The sequence below is a fragment of the Somniosus microcephalus genome, chromosome 11, assembly GCF_052327205.1.
Source record: "Somniosus microcephalus isolate GS21.2 chromosome 11, FLI_Smic_1.0, whole genome shotgun sequence".
NCBI classification, from domain to species: Eukaryota; Metazoa; Chordata; class Chondrichthyes; order Squaliformes; family Somniosidae; genus Somniosus; species Somniosus microcephalus.
The window spans coordinates 52184545-52206571 of NC_140997.1; the positions used below are offsets into that span (position 1 = coordinate 52184545).

The following is a 22027-nucleotide window of genomic DNA, read 5'->3' on the forward strand; positions in this document are numbered from 1 at the left end:
GCAGTCCACCAAGTGCACCATTAGCCGTGCTAATCACATCTGCAAGAACTAAAGTGGAATGGTGCTGTGAGCCATGCAGGATATAATCCTGTATCTGCTATCCTGCGAATATGTCAGATGTTTGGCAATTATAGAATAAACATGGAATATTGTCCACTGTTCCGAGATGAGAAATTTTATCTAGTAGGTTCAAAAGAGCTAATAACAGTAAAGCCTAAAAATTACTGTTGGCGATACTAACGGATAAACACTAAATGCATTCATTCATATGACAATCTTCTGATCTCTAAAGCAGGTGCTCAGCTATTTATTTTAAATAGGTTGTCACCTTTGTTAAAATAGCAGACGCAGGGATGTCATACAAACTTGTTAACCGTTCATCCCCTAATATAACCAAGAGTCATTTATAGGCTTAATTGTATTTTTGAATTTAAATTTGAATTTGTGTCAAAACACCTATTGCTGGCAGTAATGATGTGGAAAAAGTCTCTTTGTTGCTATGCGCAGCATTAAACAAACACTTGGTAGGTTGTGGACAGCTGGTTGTATAACCTGGCATTTGAGAATTTACAGGATTTTTTGATTTTATTTTACAAACTGATTCACAACATCAATTTATTTTTGATAGGTGTCAACAAGCATTCGGTGTTTTACAAAACCTGTAGAAACATTGGAGAGATCTCTTGAGATTAGTCGGCACAAGGGAAAAAAGAAACTTCAGAAAAGGCCAAACTATAAAAATGTGGGCGAAGAGGATGAAGAGAAGGAGGGGATGGAAGAGAAGGAAGATGACACAGAAAAGCTGAAAGGTACAGAGTCTAGTACAAAAGGCATCAAGACAAGTGGGGAGACTGAAGGTGAGTGTTGCACTAACTAAAAGGCTGGTAGTTCCCCTCACTTTCCTACAGTCCAGTGATTATTCAGTATCTTTACTTAAGTGTATTCAAATTTTTAAAGCCAAATTATTTTAAGAGTTTATAAAATTGCAGGAGGATAATTACTTTTTGATCAGATGGAGGACCACTTTATTTGAAACAAGGATATGTCGTCTTGAACTGTTTTAAGGTCATATAAAAGTAAGAATAGGGGAAACTTTGTGTGAAATTCTGGAGGTTGTCTGCTGTTTCTGTGGTTCAAGAATTGCACGAGGCTAGGAATTGTTACTTGCACACCTCTGTTTCAGGAAGGTGTGTGCCTTGAGAATCTAAAAAGAGAGGGGAAAAAATTCTGGAAAACTGCAGACTATTCTTTAAAAATTGCCAATGCCTAATTTCCAAAAGATTAGCTTATCTTGGGTGAGATACATCAGTTTGTCAACTTGTAGGGGTTTGTAGCATAAGTGACCAGGGACATTTTTTTTTTTCCCTGCTGGTTATCCTCGTCATTTTTGCACAGAAATTAATTTAATGTGCACTACTGCAAGCATTACTATATTTCCTGCAGGATACGTGTACTAATGACAATGAAAAGATTGGGGTTCTTAAAACATGTTCATGTATAGCTATTTGATCTGCTCTGCTGCTCTGTCAAGAGCATTGCTGGCTATCTGTCATTGTCTCCCTCTTTCACACATCTGTGATGTCAGCTGCCTATGATCTTTGGTTTTCTACAAGTTGACCTTTGCTATATCTGCGTCACTGAAGCTTTATTCTGATTTTTGCCTCCTTTGATCTTTAGGTTGCATGTCTTTTCTTGATCTGTTTCTGTGTTCTATAGCTCCCCCTTGTCTGTCTTTGGAATTATCTGTCTCATTCTGCCTGGCAATGACTTATTTCTGCCTCCCCTAGCTGATCTTTTCTCCTGCTGTTGCATTTTTTTGTTGTCAAAGGATGAGTCGGCTGGAATGGCTGAATACCATCAGGAACATAAGAAGCAGGAGTAGGCCATTCAGCCCTTCGAGCCTGCTCCGCCATTCAATGAGATCATGGCTGATCTTCTGCCTCAACTCCATTCACCGGCCCTATCGCCATATCCCTTGATGCCCTTACTAGTTAGCAATCTATCGACTTCTGTTTTGAATATACCCAATGACTGAGCCTCCACAGCCTTCTGGGGTAGAGAATTCCAAAGATTCACCACCCTCAGTGTGAAGAAATTTCTTCATTTCAGTCCTGAATGGCCTACCCTTTATCCTGAGGCTGTGGCCCCTGGTTCTAGACTCCCCAGCCAAGGGAAACATTCTCCCAGCATCCACCCTATTGAGCCCTGTAATAATTTTGTATGCTTCAATGCGATCCCCTCTCCATTCTTCTGAATTCAAGAGAATACAGGCCTAGGTTACTCAATCTCTTCTCATACGACAGTCCCGCCATCCCAGGAATCAATCTCGTGAACCCTTCGTTGCACTCCCTCTATGGCAAGTATATCCTTCCTTAGGTAAGGAGACCAAAATTGTACACAGTACTCCAGGTATGGTCTCGCCAAGGCCCTATATAATTGGAGTAAGACTTCTTTACTCCTGTACTCAAATCCTCTTGTAATGAAGGCCAGCATACCATTTGCGTTCCTAATGGCTTGCACCTGCACATTCACTTTGTGACTCATGTAGAAGGACACCCAGGCCCCTTTGAGCATCTGCATTCCCCAATCTTTCACCATTTAGGAAATACTCTGCCATTCTGTTTTTTCTACCAAAGTGGATAACTTCACATTATATTCCATTTGCCATGTTCTCGCCCACTCACTGAGCCTGTCAAGATCCCCTTGAAGCCTCTTCACAACTGTCACTGCCACCTAGCTTTGTATCATCAGCAAATTTAGAAATGTTACATTTAGTCTCGTCATCCAAATCATTGATATAGATTGTGAATAGCTGAGGCCCAAGCACCGATCCTTGTGGTACCCCACTAGTCACAGCCTGCCATCCTGAAAAAGACCCATTTATCCCTACTCTTTGTTTTCTGTCTGTTAACCAATTCTCAATCCATGCGAGTATATTACCCCCAATTCCACGTGCCCTAATTTTGTTCACCAACCTCTTGTGTGGGACCTTATCGAAGGCCTTCTGAAAATCCAAATACACCACATCTACCGGTTCCCCTTTGTCTACTTCACTAGTTACATCAGGAAGTAGACCTGAAGGCGGAGAATGGAGCAGGGAAAAAAATGTAAATGGCTAGTACAGCCAAGCTGGGCTGGGAGAAAAATAGAGTGGCAGCTGGACAACAGTCTGGAGCAGGGATGGGCCAGAGTTGACAGTAAGAAAGGCCCGGGGCACTGGAGGGGTGTAGGAGAAGGGCCAGGGATGATGGATAGAAAGGCCAAGAGAAGTTATGGAGACAGTAGGGTTATACACACCACGGAAGCTGAAGAGCAGGGTAGGAGCAGCGGGAGAAGGGGGTTGGAGTCTGCAGGGAAGGGTTGTTAGAACAGGGCAGGGAAAGGTTGGAAAGGCAGGTAAAGATCACAGAACTGATTAGGAGCAGCCGAATGCGCTGATTTAAGAATAAGTTGGAAGAGGGGGAGGGCCTAGAGGAGAAGAGAAGATGGCAGGGTCAGAAAAGGAGGTCTGAGACTGAGTGGAATGTTATATATTTATCTTTTGTCATTGTCAGCAAATGTATTAAAGTAATTTAGAGGCTGTGTTTTAAAGTAAAATACATTGAACTTTGTTAGAGTGAGGCAAGATATTGAGGGATGCTCAGGGCTTCCAGTAAAGAGAGGTAGTGGCGCAGCAAAATGTTGAAGTTAAGAAAATAGTGGAGAACCTGGATGATGTATGCACAGTGTCACCAGTGCTGGGAGGACTAAAAGGTAAGTATAATGGTTATTGTAGCAGGCACTACAGCATTGCCCATTAAAAGAAATCTAGCCAGACATTGCTTCAGGCATTATCAAGGGTTGCAAGTTGTGACAGAGAAAGAAGACATTAGGAAGTGTGCACAGTAATAGTAATAATATCTATATAGATATATAGAGCGAGCTAGAGAGAGAGAGAGCGATGGTTACACCCTCCTTCAGTGATGTAAACTTTTTAAAATACTTTGGCTAAATTCACCTTTAAAGTACTGCAGAAATGATCCCAGAAGATTCTTAACTGTAAACTAGATCAGCTAACGTAGTGGTTTTACATGCACTGGACAATTTAGCACCAACATCATCAGTAAATTGATAAATTGTCAAAATGTAGCATGTACATTAGGTTATGGGCAAGCTTCAGTTTAACAAATTTTCTGCTGTGGTTCTTTAAAGGGATTTAAATTTTATTCAATTATAAATTTTGCTTTTGCTCCTTTGCAACGACATTAATGTGCACTAATGCTAGGACAGACTAATGCTGTGCTAATAAAATCTTGCCCCAGTTGCTGCAAGCACGCACATGCCTGCAGAAGAAATGTATTAACAGAATCTAACTGTAACATATCTCATGAAGAAAGCATGTTTGTTGGAACAGTGTTGTACGTTTTAATAATAACTCCTCTCTAATACTTGAAGTTGATTTTCTTAATTCACTTAAATTCCAAATATATGATTATGATTTTTCATTAAATGTTTTAGCATAGAAACGGGTCATTTGGCGCATCAAATGTGTGCCAGTGTTTCCTCCACATGAGTCACCTTATTCCGTTCCACACTCTTTCTCTCCCTTTACACTTGAATATTCTTATAAAACCCAACTCTCGTGGGACTTGAACCCATAATCTTTCACTAGTCCCTACACCTCGAACACTGATCATTGTGAGGCTCTTTATTAAGCCTCACTAAATTAAACTAGACTTAAAACAGTGAGTGCAAACAATCCTAGAAGTGTTGCTTTTAAACTTGGAGTCGATTTTTGAAGTGCACTGATTTAAATTGCATATACAGGCCTTTTCACCTGTGCAGGAAAGAATTGCTAATCTACACTGGAGTAAAATGCTTTGTGTACAGGGGAACAAAATGTTCTTTAAAAACTTTTAAATGGCATTGCATGTACTTTGTTCCCCTGCCCCCTTCCATGTTTGGGTATCTTCAACTTAACCTTCTATAGTAAAGTCAGCAGGCAAACGATCGTGTAGCTTCTCGGTGGACGATGTTTTTGCTTTTTCTTCCCCACCACCTTTTGGTAAGGTGGGGGGGAGGGGGAGGGGTCTTTTTGTTGCTTGTTTGGCTGGTTTTGTGCAAAGCACCAATGTTGTCTTTCTGAAGGAAGATTACCTATTACAGTTAAGACTAAAAACCGCTCTCTGAGAGTTCAAATATATCTTGGGCGAATTTAAACTTTGCTGAGAAGACTGCATCGCAGACATGATTTGGATATTAATTCTATTGCATAGTAAGGTGATGAGAAGCATGACCGGTGTAGTGTGAACCTTACCTGGCATGTTGTAGCCTGCTATACCTGGGGGGAAAAAGATTGCTGTTATGAGCTATTGTACACAGGGCAAAAACCTTTGCTGTTATGAGCTATTGTATACAGAAGTGTGAATTGCAGTTGTATTGGTGAACTTGAATGCCACAATAGCCTGGGGCTTAAGGGGGATTTTGAAGCAAGTATTTTAACAATTGTGTTACAAGTAGAGCCCCTGAAAGATAAGTTAATAAAGAAACGTATCTTGTTTTATTATTTCCCACCAGTCTAAAAATCTGAAATGTGACTGACTCCTTTCCTCCCTACCAATAGAAATGTAGTACCACTGCTTTATTTTCAGAAGTAAAATCACTGCACCATAAGCAAAGTGCATTTTTCAAGAGTCCAAAAGAATAGATTTGTCTGTTGTCCTGGAGATTTATTCAATTTCAACCTTGTTGTTGGACTATATAAATTAATAAAATTTCACCTTTTTTCGTAAATGCAGTGATACTGGTGTGATATTTAGCATCTGACGCTTCTTATGACCCAAACGTTTTCACTTGCTTTTGAGTGCCTTCGGAGCTAACAATGTAATATATAATTCAGTAGTTGATGATATGCTATCCAAAGAGTTGGTTCCAAAAAATAAGCTTTCAGGGGATACTAATAAGGGCGTATTTTCAGAAACCCTCATCTAGAATCTAGCTGTTTTCCTTCCAGTGTATGATTATTTGATTTGTTTCAGTACATCTGTGTAATAGAAGCATATAACATTCTTGTTTAAAGAACTGTATCTCCTCAGAGGTGACTCTCCCCCATTACAACAGTTACTGGGTAATCTTGAATGCTGAAATATAACTTTAAGAATTATCCCCATATTCAAGGTTGCTTCATACATGGCTCTAAATATGTACTTTGCCTATGTTCCAATGTCATAGTTGAAGAATGGGTGATTCTGTTCCTGAATAGAATGCATGCAGTGTAGGAGGCTCAGTATATTAAAGTATTTGATTTGAAAGGCCACAAAGCTATGAAGCCAATTTCATTTTTACATTTTCTACAGAGGCTTAGATGCTTTCTCGACATGATTTGGTATAGAGTGCATACTACAGTAAAGATTGTATAATATTTGCAGGTGCATGCATTGAGGGTCATGCATAGTTATACAATTCCATTCTATTTGGCAAATTGCAGGTCTGTAATTTCTTACCATTTTAATAATCTTTTATTCAAATAATCTGCTTGAGCACTAACCAAATTTCTGCAATAATACTTAAGTAATGGATATATAAAATTGATTAATACATTGATAGAGTACAACCTGGCTTAGACTTTTAGTCAAAATTGCCATAGTAGCTTATTAACCATCTCTTATGGCAAGAAAATGGATATTGGCTAAATTGAGCTGTTATCCTGATATTTGATACTGTTCTTAAACTATTTTGCCAATAGCTTTCCATGCTAATTGATGAAGGAACATTTACTGTGTTCAACAACAGGTGGTCAGAACCCTACATTTGTAATTTTTTTTATTGTAGATGTGAAATTCATTCTTGAATGTACAGCTTGTGAGTAGAGAACAAACCAGACCAGTCAGTCTGGTAAAATAGGAATTTCTCCAGATTTGTCCGCAGTCTGAAGGTTAAGATATAGAAGAAGAACAAAAACAATTGTGTCCAAATAAGCAATAAATTTATTCAGAAACACGATCACTTTTAAACAAATGATTGCCACATGTGCCTGAACATGAGACACATGCACACAATCAATTTGCTCATTTCATTAATTTCCACCCAAAGAAATGCACTCAATTCATCACAATGTACACTTGAAACTTACCAAGTTCCCCCAGCTGGGAGAATGGCACATGATACCTCTCTATCATGGAAGATAGAAGAGCCATAGAAGTTCAGAACACAGAAGGGGAGACCATTTGGTGCATTATGTTTGTGCTGGGTCTTTGCAGGAGCAATTAAAGACTAACCACACTGCCGCCCTCTTTTTTCCATCGTCCTGTATCTTGCTTTGCATCCAATTTTTATGCATTTTTCCCTTAAAGATGCAATGGCCTGTGTCTCAACTATTCACCATGCTGTAGCATCATAAATTTCTCATCACTCACTGTGACAGTTTTAAATTGTTGATGCCTAGTCACTGACTCCTCAACCAGGGGAAATCCTTTTCCCTATATACCCTTTCAAAACCTTTCATAATTTTAAAAATCTCTAAATCTCCAGTGGAAATAGATTAATGAAAGCAGGCCAAAATGACAATTTTAAAAACCTTTTCCATCCCTCATCTGTTGTCTAATTAGGCTAAGTGGAAAAATCCAAGTACCACTTTATGTTCCACCACTCTGGCACAGAAGGTTTTTGCATCATAGGGATGCCTAAGGTACTTGCAGCAAGAGAAACCTAGTGTCACTTTTTTTTCTATAAGTAACTTTCTCAGTGTTTAACCTCTGCACATATTTAAACCCAAGCAGCAGTAGCTTAAATCGAGGGAGCATTTTTATATGTTTATATGTGACTAGCCAGTCCAAAGGTTTTGACCACTTATATGTTTGATCCACATTTGAGATGGTTTATACATCTTTAAACTACTGTCTAATTGTACTGTATAATTTGATTTGGTTTGCAACCAGGTTTTGCTGTGTCTTTTTTTTTTGTGCTAATACATTTTTTGCTGATGTCATTCACCAAGACTAATAATGCAATTACACTGCTATGATTCCTGGATTTTAAGGACAGTGAGGGAATATTAGTCCAGATTTGTGTGATGGGTTTGGGGGGAAAAAAAGTTGGATCACTTTCATCTTCAGCCTCTTCAGTGAAACTTCTTTCTGCCTGCAACAACTGTTGTCAATGGTAAATGGAGTAAAAATGTTTTGTTCTTTAAAATCTTAATTCTATTTTTCTTGATTTGTTGGTTCAAGATGGTCAAGTGAATCTGAAGGTACTGTTGATTAATTTGCAGTTATTTATTAGGTTCATAAGTATAGTAGCACTAAGTTTTAATATTCAAACCAAAGGGCACCTTATTAGTGGCGGTGAGTTTTTGAAGGGAGCATTTTCTGAGGCTCCCATTCCCATTCCTTCTATGCGGTCTCTGCTATAAATCATTAGATCAAGAGAACAATTAGCTACCGCTGTGTTCTTTTCATTTAAGGGACCCAATCTGCTCTACTAGCCATTCCCAGTTGAGTGGTTGGACGCAAAATCTGCTCCTGGTCTCCGCTCTGACTGGCTACTAGGAGTTAAGCGAGCAATGCAGAAGACATTTCCCTTCAATTATTGCACCCTGCCTGTGGGAGAGGTGCTGCTCCAGGAAGTTAAAACTGAGATTGGTAACTGACCACATGAACAGTTGTGGCTACAACCCTGTATTCAGCCTTCAGTGATGTATTACAAGAGGCAGCTACTGTAAAACACATGGCAATGGAACAAATGAATGCTACTTGTGTAATGTGGCACCATCTCCTCCCCTCCCCCTTTACTTGTTGTGGTTAAATGTAAACAGTCACTTGATTTTATTTGGGATTTTCTACCTAATTTAAGACATTGTTTTGAAGACTGTCAAACTTGCAAATCAGGGAATCTGATCATTGGACCTGATTAAAATTCTTTCCAGTTTAAATCTCATGTTCATGTCGATGAGATTTTATCTGGTCTGTATTTCTGAAAATTGTATCTAGCAAAAATCTTCTGTGAAGTTACAATTTTTGCCCTTCATGGTCAGATGTTCTCTTGAATCTCAAATTACAGATTATTGTTGCTCACAACCAACAGCTTCCTCACACATTATCTAGTAATCTTAAAAAAGAGCCAAACATTAAACCATTTATAGATGAAAATAAATGTGTATACATTTTACATGGGTGGTTGGTAAATCATCTGTAGATGTATGTGGGTTGCTTTGTTGGTTTTTGCTTTGTATGTTTAAATGGAATGTGGGGTGGCATCTAGGTGGAGAATTTGCCCCAACTATCCAGAATTTCCCATAAACTGTTATTCATCTTTTTAAAAAAAAAAAACCCTCCTATTTGCACCTGTGATGGAAATGGTGTTGTGCTTTATGGATATTCCAGCACGCTGTTGTACATTTTTGTGAACATCTTTGCAGCATTGCTTCCATTTTCCATTAATATTCTGCTTGATCTCCAGTGGTGCACGTACCAATGGTGGTTTTTACTTTTTTTTTCAAAGTTTAGAAATTAATGGTGTGTATTACATGAGTATACATGCTGTGCAGAGTTGAAGGCTGTATTTGAATCTTGGGGTTAACTTACATAAATGGCTAGAATTTATTTTGTGGGTTTCATTCTAAATTAGCCTTGTAATTTCATAGTGTAGTATTCATTGCGCAATATGGAACTAGCAGATCTCCCATGGCATTACGTATAGTAAGTCGGAGGATATGCAGTTTTATACCCGTGGGTTGTTGCACCATGCATCACCCAATGTATTATCAGAGCCACTGGTTTATGGTGACTGTAGGTCAAATTGTACTTTAGTTGCATGGTTTTGAGAGGTTTTTAATTGACATTTTATGGATTGAATTCCGTGACTCTTACTTTTTCTGTGAAAACTAAGTCAGTGGCTTTGATTATTATTGTATCCATGAACAACGAGCCTGCTTATATTTCTCTACCTAGGCATTTAATTTTTATCTCTCTCCCTTTTTTTAAGACAAAGCATACACAACAGCATGATATAGAAGATGTACCTCCATCTCACTGCTGCCAGTTCCCAGGACTATTCTTTTAGTGCTGCCAAAGTCTAGGACTGCCCTCTGTACAAGAAAGAAAGACTTGCATTTATATAGCGCCTTTCACGGCCACCAGACGTCTCAAAGCGCTTTACAGCCAATGAAGTACTTTTGAAGTGGAGTCACTGTTGTAATGTGGGAAACGCGGCAGCCAATTTGCGCACAGCAAGGTCCCACAAACAGCAATGTGATAATGACCAGATAATCTGTTTTTGTTATGTTGAGGGTTAAATATTGGCCAGGACACCAGGGATAACTCCCCTGCTCCTCTTCGAAATAGTGCTATGGGATCTTTTACGCCCACCTGAGAGAGCAGACGGGGCCTCGGTTTAACGTCTCATCCGAAAGACGGCACCTCCGACAGTGCAGCACTCCCTCAGCACTGCACTGGAGTATCAGCCTAGATTTTTTTTTTTTTTTTTGTGTTCAAGTCCCTGGAGTGGGACTTGAACCCACAACCTTCTGACTCAGGCGAGGGTGCTACCCACTGTGCCACAGCTGTACTGTTAAGCTATCTATCATGAACCCCTCAGTACTGCTAAACACCAGGTTTCAAACTTCAAACTGGTACATCTTTCATACTATCTTGCTTTTCAAAAAAAAGATCAAAATAAAATGTATGGGTACAAGAATGTATGTAAAATAAAGGCCACCCATTTATGAATACTAAAATTAACAAGCTGACTTATTAGTTTTCACCAATAAAGATGAGCAGTCATAGACTTCAATTAACAAAACATCAATTAAAGATCACAGAATTTGACTTATTCATTCATTGCAGTTCAGTGGTTCTGATAATACTTAGTGTATTACATGGCATAACATCCCATTATAAAACAGTACCATGGGAGATCTGTTAGTGATGTGTTAACAAGATAGTACTTACCTGATTGGTACTGTATTACATTGCTAAACAACAACATAGATATTTAACATAGAAGATAGGAGCAGGAGTAGGCCATTCGGCCCCTCGAGCCTGCTCCACCATTCAATTCGATCATGGCTGATCATCCAAATTCAGTACCCGGTCCCTGCTTTCTCCCCATACCCCTTGATCCCTTTAGCCTTGAGAAATATATCCAACTCCTTCTTGAATATATTTAATGAACTAGCCTCCACTGCCTTCTGTGGTAGAGAGTTCCACAGGCTCACCACTCTGGGTGAAGAAATTCCTCCTCATTTCTGTCCTAAATGGCCTACCCTTTATCCTTAGACTGTGTCGCCTGGTTCTGGACTCCCCGACCATCAGGAACATCCTTACTGCTTCTAGTCTGTCCAGTCCTGTCAGAATTTTATAAGTTTCAATGAGATCACCTCTCATTCTTCTAAACTCCAGCGAGTACAAGCCCAATCGACCCAATCTCTCCTCATACGTCATTCCTGCCATCCCAGGTATCAGCCTGGTGAATCTTCGCTGAACTCCCTCCATGGCAAGAACATCCTTCCTCAGATAAGGCAACCAAAACTGCACACAATACTCAAGATGTGGTCTCACCAAGGCCCTGTATAACTGCAGCAGAATATCCTTGTTCCTGTACTCAAACCCTCTCGCTACGAAGGCCAACATACCATTTGCCTTCTTAACCGCCTGCTGCACCTGCATGCTTACCTTCAGCGACTGGTGCACAAGGACACCCAGGTCTCGTTGCACTTCCCCTTCTCCCAATCTATTGCCATTTAGATAATAATCTGCCTTCCTGTTTTTGCCACCAAAGTGGACAACCTCACATTTATCCACGTTATATTGCATCTGCCATGTTTCTGCCCAATCACCCAACATGTCCAAATCATACTGGAGTTTCTCGACATCCTCCTCACAGCACACGCACCCACCCAGCTTTGTGTCGTCTGCAAATTTGGAGATATTGCATCTAGTTCCCTTGTCTAGATCATGAATATATATTGTGAATAGCTGGGGTCCGAGAACCGATCCCTGCGGTACCCCACTAGTCACTGCCTGCCACTCGGAAAAAGAGCCGTTTATTCCAACTCTTTGCTTTCTGTCTGCCAACCAGTTCTCTACCCAAGACAATACCTTGCCCCCAATCCCATGTGCCTTAGCTTTACACGCTAATCTCTTATGCGGGACCTTATCGAAGGCCTTCTGAAAGTCCAGATACATCACATCCACTGGTTCTACCTTATCCATTTTACCAGTTACATCCTCAAAAAATTCCAGTAGATTAGTAAAGCACAATTTACCTTTTGTGAATCCATGTTGACTTTGTCCGATCCTGTCACTGTTTTCCAAGTGCTCTGCTATTACATCTTTTATAATGGACTCTAGCATTTTCCCCACTACCGATGTCAGGCTTACCGGTCTGTAATTCCCCGTCTTCTCTCTACCACCTTTTTTGAATAGTGGGGTAACATTAGCTACCCTCCAATCCATGGGCACTGTTCCAGATTCCATCGAATGTTGGAAGATGATCAGCAATGCATCTACTATTTCTAGGGCCACTTCCTTAAGTACCCTAGGATGTAGATTATCAGGCCCTGGGGATTTATCGGCCTTCAATCCCATCAATTTCCCTAACACCATTTCCCTACAAATACTGATTTCTTTCAACTTGCACTTATATAGCACCTTTAACGTAGAAAAAAGTCCCAAGACATTTTAAAAAGGCGTAATCGGACAAAAATGGACAGCAAGACAAAAGGAGATGTGCGGAGCGGTAATGAAAAGCTTGGTTGAACAGGTAGGTTTTTAAGGAGGGCCTTAAACGAGGAGAGGGAGTTGAAGAGGCAAAGGGCAGATGCAAAGGAAGGGAATTCAAGAGCTTAGGACCTAGGCAGCTGAAGGTACAACTGCCAATGTGAGGCAAAGGGCGTGGGGATACACAAGAGGCTAGAGTTGGAGAAACAGAGGGTTGTAGGGCTGGAGAAAGTTAGAGGTAGAAAGGAGCAATACCATGAGGGATTTAAACACTAGGGTGAGAATTTTTAATTTCAGCCATTGGGGACTGAGCCAATGTAGGCCAGCAAGGAAGGGTGACGGGTGAGTGGGACTTGGTGTAGGATAGGATATGGGCAGCAGAGTTTTGGCTGAACTGTGGTTGATTGAGGCTGGCCAGGAGGCATTGGAATAATTAAGTCTGGAGGTGACAAGGACATGGATGAAGGTTTTAGCAGCAGGTGGGCTGAAGCGGGACGGAGGCAGGTGATATTACAGAAGTGGAGGTAGTCAGTCCTTGTGAACATGTGGGGTCAGAAGCATAGCTCAAGGTTGAATAGGACAGAGAGATTGTGAACAGCCTGAGACAATGGCTGGGGAGTGGGCTGAAATCAGTGGTGAGGGTATGGAGTTTGTGGCAGGGGCTGAAGACGATAGCTTCAGTCTTCCCAATGTTTAATTTAAAAAAAAAAAAAAAAAAAAAAAAAAAATTTGCTGCTCAGTCTGGACTGGATATTGGTCAAGCAGTCTGACAACACAGCGGCAGTGAATGGATTGAGAAAGGTAATTGAGAGATATGTGTTGTCGCCAAGGTTGAGTACTGAATGGAGGTGTTCGGCAAAGCGGTTATCTAATCTGCTTTTGGTATCTCCAGTGTAGAGGAGACCAAACCGTATGCAGTGAATGCAGTATACTAGATTAGAGGAAGTGAATGTAAACTGCATTTCACATAATGTTTGGGTCCCTGGACAGTGCTGCAGGAGGCGGTAAATAAACTGGTGTTGCAATTGCACGGGAAGGTGGTGGGGAGACAGCTGGAAGACGGGGTGTTGGAAGAGTGACCAAGGTGTCCTTGACGTTCTGGTCTCTCCAGAAACTAGAGAATGGATGGAGCTACGTGCGTGGTGGTAGAATTATGTTGTCGATGGTGGAAGATAATCAGGTGAATGTGAAGGCTAATGGGGTGGAAGATGAGGACAGGGGAATGGGGGGGGATAAGAGCAGGGACCTGGGAACCGGGGAAGACATGGTCAAGGGTCCTGTTGAGTGTTGGGTAAACATCAGCTGAGGAAAAAGGAGGACATTTCATAAACTCTGTTATGGAAAGTGGAGTCTTCACAGCTAATGGGTCGGAGATGGAGAAACGGGAGAAAGGGTTGTATCTTTACAGGATGTAGGTGGGAATCTAGGTTGTTGCAGGAGTCAGTGGCCTTCTAATAAATGTCATTGGAAAGCCCATTGCTAGAGTTAGAATTGGAGGTAGAAAACTCCCAACAAAGGAAAGGAAGAATCAGAGATGTTGTACATAAAGGATGACTCATGGGTGAAAGTAGGAAGCATATGGTTAATGAAATTCTCGGTTAAGGTGAAAGCAGGTAGTAGCACCGACATAAAGAAAGAGATCAGGGTGTGGACGCGAGTTGGAATGAAATCCAGGGTGTTCCACATGTTCTAGAAAAAGACTGGCTTAACTGGAACCCATATGAATTCCCATTGAAACAATATTTAACTGGAGAAAGTGAATGGAGTCAAAAGAAAAGTTGTTCAAGGTGAGAGCAAGTTCAGTCAGGCTTGGAGAATGTGGCAGTTAATGGAGAGTGATTGGCCTGCTTGTGAAGAAAGAAGTGGAGTGATCCTAGCGAAGGATCGCAGTTTAGGACTGTATATCCATAGTGACAAGAAGACAGCTGGGCCCTTGGAATGTAAAATTGTTAAAGCATCAGAGGAGCCCCAGATGTAGGTAGGTAGGGACTGAATGGGTGGGTTGGCAGGGGTAGAATGTACAGATGAGAGGAAATTAGTCCAGTAGGTCAGGAGTAGGCTGAAACAATCTATCAGGATAGTCCTGTTTCAGAAGAAGGTAGAAACAGGCTATGCAGTGTAGGGAAAGGAGGTAAAAATGTGAGGTAAGGAGCAATGAAGTTGGAGGATGTTTGTTGGGGTTGGGAAATTTCTGGAAGAAATAGGGTTGGCAACCATCCCGGAATTGGTGACCAGGAGACAAGTTCCTTGTCTGCGCTGAATGCCCTGAATCTCCATTCCCACCCTGCACCATCCTGGCTATTTCCCAGGCACTTGAGGTGTTGCCCATCTTCGGTTTCAGACAATCGGCCATTCATACCATGCTGGCATTTCCTTGTGGCTGGTCACCCCACTGCTGCAAATGCAGCCTGTGGTTTTCATCTTAATGACTTGACTTTGGAGCAAAGAAAGGAACCAGTTAAGTGAAATTCTTGTGAAAGCGAAGTGTTACAGGTGCAGCTGAACTAGTGTGTCTTGCGCTGACTTATCAAGTCAAAAAGCCTTCAGGGTTGCTGAAAGCCACAAGAAGCCAACTTAAGCACCGGTTTAAGGAGAAAGAAACTGAAAAAAGACTGAACTACAGGGGGTCCAACCTTTTTTAAGGTAAGTGCAATAACATTTGCAAACTGCAGCGATCTAGTGCCATGTGATCAAACCCCAAGGAATATATCCAACCAGAATTGGCAACCCTCGGAAGAGCCAAAATCAGTAACAGTCTGGTAATTGACAGCTTGATGTTCAGTAGTGGAGTCGTGGTCCAGAGGAAGTTGAGGGGAGTCACCAGATAATTGGTGTTCACCCTCAGTCAGGCCAAGGTCCTTCCATCATGTGACAACAGTGCTCTCTTTGTCAGCAGATTTGATCATGTCAGGGTTGGAACTTTCTATTTTTTGTTAAATATTTGTACTGCAGGATGGGAGTTGCTTCGCAGTGATGCAAAATGAGCCTTATATTTGGCCTATTGGAAAATTCTTAAAACACAGCCTCTTCAAAGAATTTATACACAGCAGTCTAGAATCCCCATTAATACATGTTTATTTAATAAACTATCTATGGAACACTATTACTGGCACAAATTTGACACAAGTACTATGCAAAGAAACAATGCACTTGAAAAGCTCCCTGGAGACATGTAGTGGCAGAGAATTACTTTAAATTGCTCAGTCTCCAAACATTTAAAACCAATAACGTTCGAATAAAGATCTATTTGCTCATAAATGTTTTCATTGTCAGGAATGTTAATGAGTACTGAAGCTGAGCTTTCATGATTAATTCATGTTACCAACTGTTGTACCTTTCAGTGCATTGCTATCAATTTTCAAATTGTATATTTAATATTATGAGCTGTACTTCAAAAATGTGGATTTTTTCCCTCAATATTGAAAATTAGAAAATGTATTGGGACCAAATTAATTATTTTTTGTTTGTAATTGAAACTTTATGCACAAATTAGTCTCCGTAAAGTTTTTTTTTTTTTTTAAAGTGTTTTTTTTTCTCTTTTAAGAAATTGAAATGGTTATTATGGAGCGATGCAAGACTTCAGGCTTGACTGAACAAAATACCACTGATGAGGAGAAAACAGCTGCTGCTGCAAGGGTTGATCATCCAAAAAGGTAAGTTTGATTTTATATTTGTGGAGTGAAGTTCAATGATTTTTGTTGGATGTTTAAAGGGAGAAAAAGTCATCAAAAAAAGCCATAAATGCAGGAAAAAGGTCAAAAACATTGGGATGTAGACATTTTAAAGAGAAATATTGTGCTTCCTTTGAGAGGCCCAGTCCTGCCAGCAGTGGTATTTCTTTCTCCAGTCAATACTCCTGTGAACCATTCAGGATATCTCAAAATACAATTTCAAAATTTCATATTATGAAGCAGTGTTGATTATTAGTCAAGGCTGCAGTAAAGTACCCATTACCCCTCCAGCCCACAAAGCAAATGTATATGTTCGATTGGAGCATTTAGAAACCAAGTGGCTTGAAAAGTTTTCATTGATGTATCTTATGACCTGAGACCTTGGAAGAGATTTTTTAATATAAATTTCTAGTGCGGCGTTGGATAAAACATGCTGGATCACTGTAAAACGGCTAACAGTACTGTGATTAGTAATCATATAGATGTTAAACTACTGGTATACTTGCTCAAAGTATCACATCTAAATTGTTGAATGATACCTTCTGCATGACTCTGTTAACTTTTTTGCTTGGAACAAATCTAAATTCTAATCTATAATTTAAATTTAGGATTAGTTCGCTGTATTTTCCTAAAACTCCCAATATATGCTTATTAATTTGTCGGTTGTGTGTTTATTGCAATATTTTTTTATATTATTGAGAACCAATAAACAATGTTATTCACGCTAATAAGCTACTGAAGGAACCAGAATCATGAAACATTTAACAATGAAGCATTCTTTGAATAATAAACAATGTATAAAGTAGATGTAATAGAAGAACTTCAAAGGGAAGGAGCGTCATGGGGAACATTTCTTGATCAAAGTCCCATTTATGGTGGAAAAATAAATGCTTAGCAAGATACTGGTGACTTCTTTTTCAAACTTCAGTTTTCTACCTACTGGATACCTTGCACTCCCAGACAGTATAAATAAAAAGCAACAAACTGCAAATGTTGAAACTCTGAAACAAGAACAGAAAATGTTGGAAACACTCCACGGGTCAGTCAGTATGTCTGTTCTCTAAACAGATCTGTCTAGTTAAATTTTTCCAGCATTGGCCCAGAAATTCGAGTCGGGGGCTTGCCGCGCGTGTAAGCCCCCGATCTGCACTTACCCGACGCGCCGGCCGTTGAGCTTCAGGGACGCCTGGAATTGCTGTTTTAAAATGTTGACTCCCGGGCAGCGTCTGACGTCACGCCACCCAGGAGTGCAGCCAGCGCGAAGCCTGTAGCGCGCTGTGCAACTGAGACACGCCCCTTGAGGTCTCAGTTTAACAGGACACGCCCTCAATGTTTCTGCCAAGCTGCTAAGCATTTTTACATGCAAAGCAGCAGTTTAAATAGGTTTTTGGAAGTTTTTTGAAGCTTTTGGTAACTTTTATAAACTTTTAAAAACGTTTACATTATTTTGAAGAATCTGAAGTAGTTTTAAACAGAATTAAAGCAATTTAAAGACTTTTAAAAGCCCTAAAAGAATTTTTTAAATTCCATTTATTTATTTAGCAATGTCGTCGTCATACGTGTCTTCACACTGTTCCCTTTGGGGAACTGTATGAAGTGGTGGAAGGATTTATGGCCATGATTAACGCTCATTCCGTGACCGTAACCATCTTTGAACCAGCCATTAGGGCGGTTAGTCCTGTGGCGGGAGGGTTTTACGGGCTCCCACAAGCTATACAAGGAGGGGGGGCCACCCACACCCACGGACGCAAATATCCCACTGGATGTCAACCCAGAATTTAGAGCCGGAGCTCCGACTCCACTTGCCGGGACTGTCTGGAGCGGGGTTCGAAACCCTACCCTGATCTGGCCCAGCGGCGGGGATCCTACCGCTATGCCAAAGGCCCAATCCGATTAGCAACGTGAAATGGCTGGAATGAGCACAATTCACGGCATTAAAAGAACTCACAATTGAACTGATGATGACCTCAGCAATCTCCTCAAGGAGGTGGAGGCGCAGCGCCTGCTCATCATTGGTAATGAGAAGTCAAAGGCACCGCAAAAAGGGCAGATGATAGCTTGGTCTTTCAAGTGGCAGCATAGGGCTCCAGTCACGGGGAGGGAAAAGGCGCAGGAAACGTATGGGTGTCACCTTTTGTGCGGAGTGGGCCTTTTGCGTAGCAGTAAGCATCCCCGCCGCTGGGCCAGAAGGAGTAGGGTTTCGAACCCCATTCCAGACAGTCCCAGCAAGTGGAGTCGGAGCTCCAACTATAAATTCTGGGTGGACATCCAGCGGGATACTTGCGTCCGTGGGTGTGGGTGCCCCCCCCCCCCCCCCCCCCCCCTCAGATGGGTTGTGGGAGCCCGTAAAACCCTCACGCCATAGGACTAACCACCCTAATGGCTGGTTCAAAGATGGTTACGGTCACGGAATGAGCGTTAATCGCGGCCATAAATCCTTCCACCACTTCATACAGTTCCCGAAAGGGAACAGTGTGAGGATACGTACGACGATGACCTGTTGCGCAATGCACCTCCTTGGACCCTCGGTCGCAGATGCGAGGGGGCAAATCATGCAATTGTTAAATTTTTCATTTTATTGACATGTAAAATGTTGGCCCAGTAATTCCCTTCCAAATGCGCGAGTACGGTCGGGGTACTTACGCGTCTGGCCGGAGGAAATGCCGGTTTTCAGCATGCACAGCGCATGCGGGGAAAACCGGCATTTCCTGTCCTCTGAACGAAGGGGTTCAGAGGCAGAACGCGTGCGCAGTAAAATTCGCCGCTTTCATTCATGCTTTCAGTGAGGTCAAGTCCTTACAACTTACACATGAAAAAAGCATGGGTACAGTTGCTCCAGAGGCTGCGGAGGAAGATATTTCTTATTGTGGAGCTTCTGAAAGTATGTATGTCTGTATATATTCCTTTGCGTGTTATGTATATATTCCTTTACTTATGTGTATGAATGTATTATTTAATTATGACTTTCAGAGAAAGTAACTTATTGAAAAATCATAATTAAAAACATACATTCATACACATGTAAAGGAATATAAAACATACATACATATACGTAAAGGAATATATGCGGACGTACATACATAATTACTTATTACTGATGAAAAGTTTCTTTCTTAAAAGTGCTGGAAATGTTACATTACTCATTTTAGAACACTCATTTTCACATTCAATTCACACAGCCACAATTGCTCCTTCTACCTACCGTTCTGAAAACCCGTTTTTAAAAAAAAAAAAAAAAAAAATTTAAACTTTAAAACTTACTTAAAATTTCTTAAAATAACTTCCCTCCCTTTCCCAAACAAAAATATTGCCTTTCAGAAGCTCCACGATAAAATATATCTTCCTCCGCAGCCTTGGAACAACTTTACACATGCTTTTTTCAAGTGTAACTTGTAAGGACTTACCCTCACTGAATCCATGAATGAAATCGACGAAGTTCACTGCGCAAGCGCTGCCTGTGCAGTCGCACGCGCTGTGCCTATGAACCCCTTCGTTCCGAGGACTGGAAATGCCGGCGTTCCCCGCATGCGCTGTGCATGCTGAACGCCGGCATTTCCAACGGCCAGATGCGTGAGTACCCAGACCGTACTCACGCATTTGGTCACGAATTTCTGGCCCATTGTTTTTTGTTCCCAATTAGGAGCATGGGTTCCCAGGACTCTTAAGGTGGCCTGAAGTCATGGCGCTTGTTGGCCTGACATGATGAATCTCCCTGGAGGGAAGAAAATTGTTTTTTTTCTTTGTAGTGTAATATTCATTTGGTTTTATTCACAGGGAGGTAATAATGTGAAATAAGCTGAAAGTTGCTGTGCTGGTTTTTAAATATATCTTTTAAAATTCACTAACCTACAAGCAGCATTTTATTCTTATCATGAAAATATGTCCGAACCAACTGACTGCTCAATAAATTGTACAATAACATGTATTTGTATAATATTGGGCATATTGCTATTCCTGATCATTGAAATTATGATGCATTTTGTACCAAAGTACAGGTTGAGAAATCTGAACTGAGATTTCTCTGCTGCAATAACTTGCATAACCAACTGGTTTTAAACTTTTTTTTGGCTTAATTTTTTTCTTGATTTCAACTTTACAGACCCTTCCTAGATATGGTGTATAACGCACTGGAATGCTATGAAGAGGATTATTATGCACTGTTCGTGTTATGTCTTCTTTTTGCAATGTCTCACAACAAAGGTTAGTTTTTGTTTGCCTGTTAATATTTGGTCTTGAGTTGATAAGAACAACTGTTGTTAAGAAAACTTTATGTTCTCTTTGGTGTTTGAGAATTTGGTGTACACTTTATTTTCCCTTCTTCTACTAGTTTCCAATGATGGGGCAGCTTACCTGCATGCAGTTTCTTTCAACCAAGGCTGGTTCACTACATGTATTGTCTGATCCAAATGGTTGCTTTCTCCATGACTGCCACAAAAAGCCACTTCTTTCAGGTTTCCACTTTTAATCACAAAAAATAAAACGGTATCTGCTGTTATCTCGGGATGGCTTTGACCTACATGGGTGGAAACTGTTGTGGCATTTTCCTAACTGCTAAAATTACTATGGCAGAGAACACTTGTTGTTTTTCCACATTGGGTGTGTGGAATGAGATCCAAAACTCTGGTTATAGTTTTGGACTTCTAGACCTGAAAGGTTGTATGTAATGTAAGGTGTAGTTAATTGACAATCAGTGACTATACTGGGGGTTAAATTGGGCCACGGAGTGCCCATTTTTCAGGTGCTATGCAGTCTCCTAAGGTCCTAAAATTGCGGACAGGAAGCATGCGCACACTTCCAACCAGAAGTGTGCCTTCCACCATATTGGGCAAGTTCTGAGATGGTTCAAAGCACTTTTTGTAATTTAATCTCCTTCAGGTATAGACCCAGACCTGTTGGAAAAGATCCAAGTTCCTCCAGAGCAAGCTGAGGAGAAGAGCCAATACAGCCATGTACTGGCAGAAAGACTCATTAGGATAATGAACCAATCAACACACTCTGGTGAGAAAATTTCCTCGTAAGTAACTACTTATTTTTGCATGGGTATCTGCCTTCAATAGAATAGCGAGCTAAACACATTGGGGTAAGTTTTTTTTGTCTTTAGCGCTGCAATTCTCAGCAGTGTGGAGGAAACTTAAATTATTATCGACAAATGTAAAAGATTTTGAGTGAGTCTGTGGAAATTAATGCAAATCCTAGCATTGTGCTTAAACAAAAAAAACCTTTCCTGGTTCAATGCTGAATGTTACAGATGGTCACGATATTTGTGGTCACGTCTGTTTCAATATTGTTTAATAACGTTTAAAGGACAAAGCAGGAAAACTTAGTTGTGCCTGAGCACATTGCATTAAAAACAAAAATGGATAAATGATGAATGGACACTTTGGATTCAAGGGTTTTACAGAGCCTCAAACAAGATGATTGCTTTGATAGTGCTAATTCTAATACAAGAAGTCTGAACAATATAGTAAGCAGAGAATAATTTGCAGAAAGGCTCTCCTGGTGGAGGACTTGCCAGATCACTCTTATAAGCACAGTGTGTGTTTAGGTCCAGCGAGTATCAGAAACCAAATGAAGCCAGAATCATGTGTCTTTAGGAGCAAATGGGTTTAGTGTTGGAATGCAACCAAAAGAGCACAGGACATGCACTCTGTGTATGTTTTG

General features: G+C 40.8%; 1 protein-coding gene across 3 annotated transcripts in view; it reads left to right on the forward strand.

Moving 5' to 3' along the window:
• clec16a (C-type lectin domain containing 16A) overlaps positions 1-22027 on the forward strand; it is a 316644-nt gene that overhangs the window by 106512 nt on the left and 188105 nt on the right. For 2 of the 3 annotated variants that reach the window (XM_086000646.1, XM_086000643.1), the window contains 4 exons: positions 629-857; positions 16240-16348; positions 20466-20566; positions 21242-21364. In XM_086000646.1, coding sequence (XP_085856772.1) covers positions 629-857; positions 16240-16348; positions 20466-20566; positions 21242-21364 — 562 coding nt within the window. The remainder of the gene's footprint in view (positions 1-628; positions 858-16239; positions 16349-20465; positions 20567-21241; positions 21365-22027) is intronic. The other variant, XM_086000644.1, reaches the window with a different exon arrangement.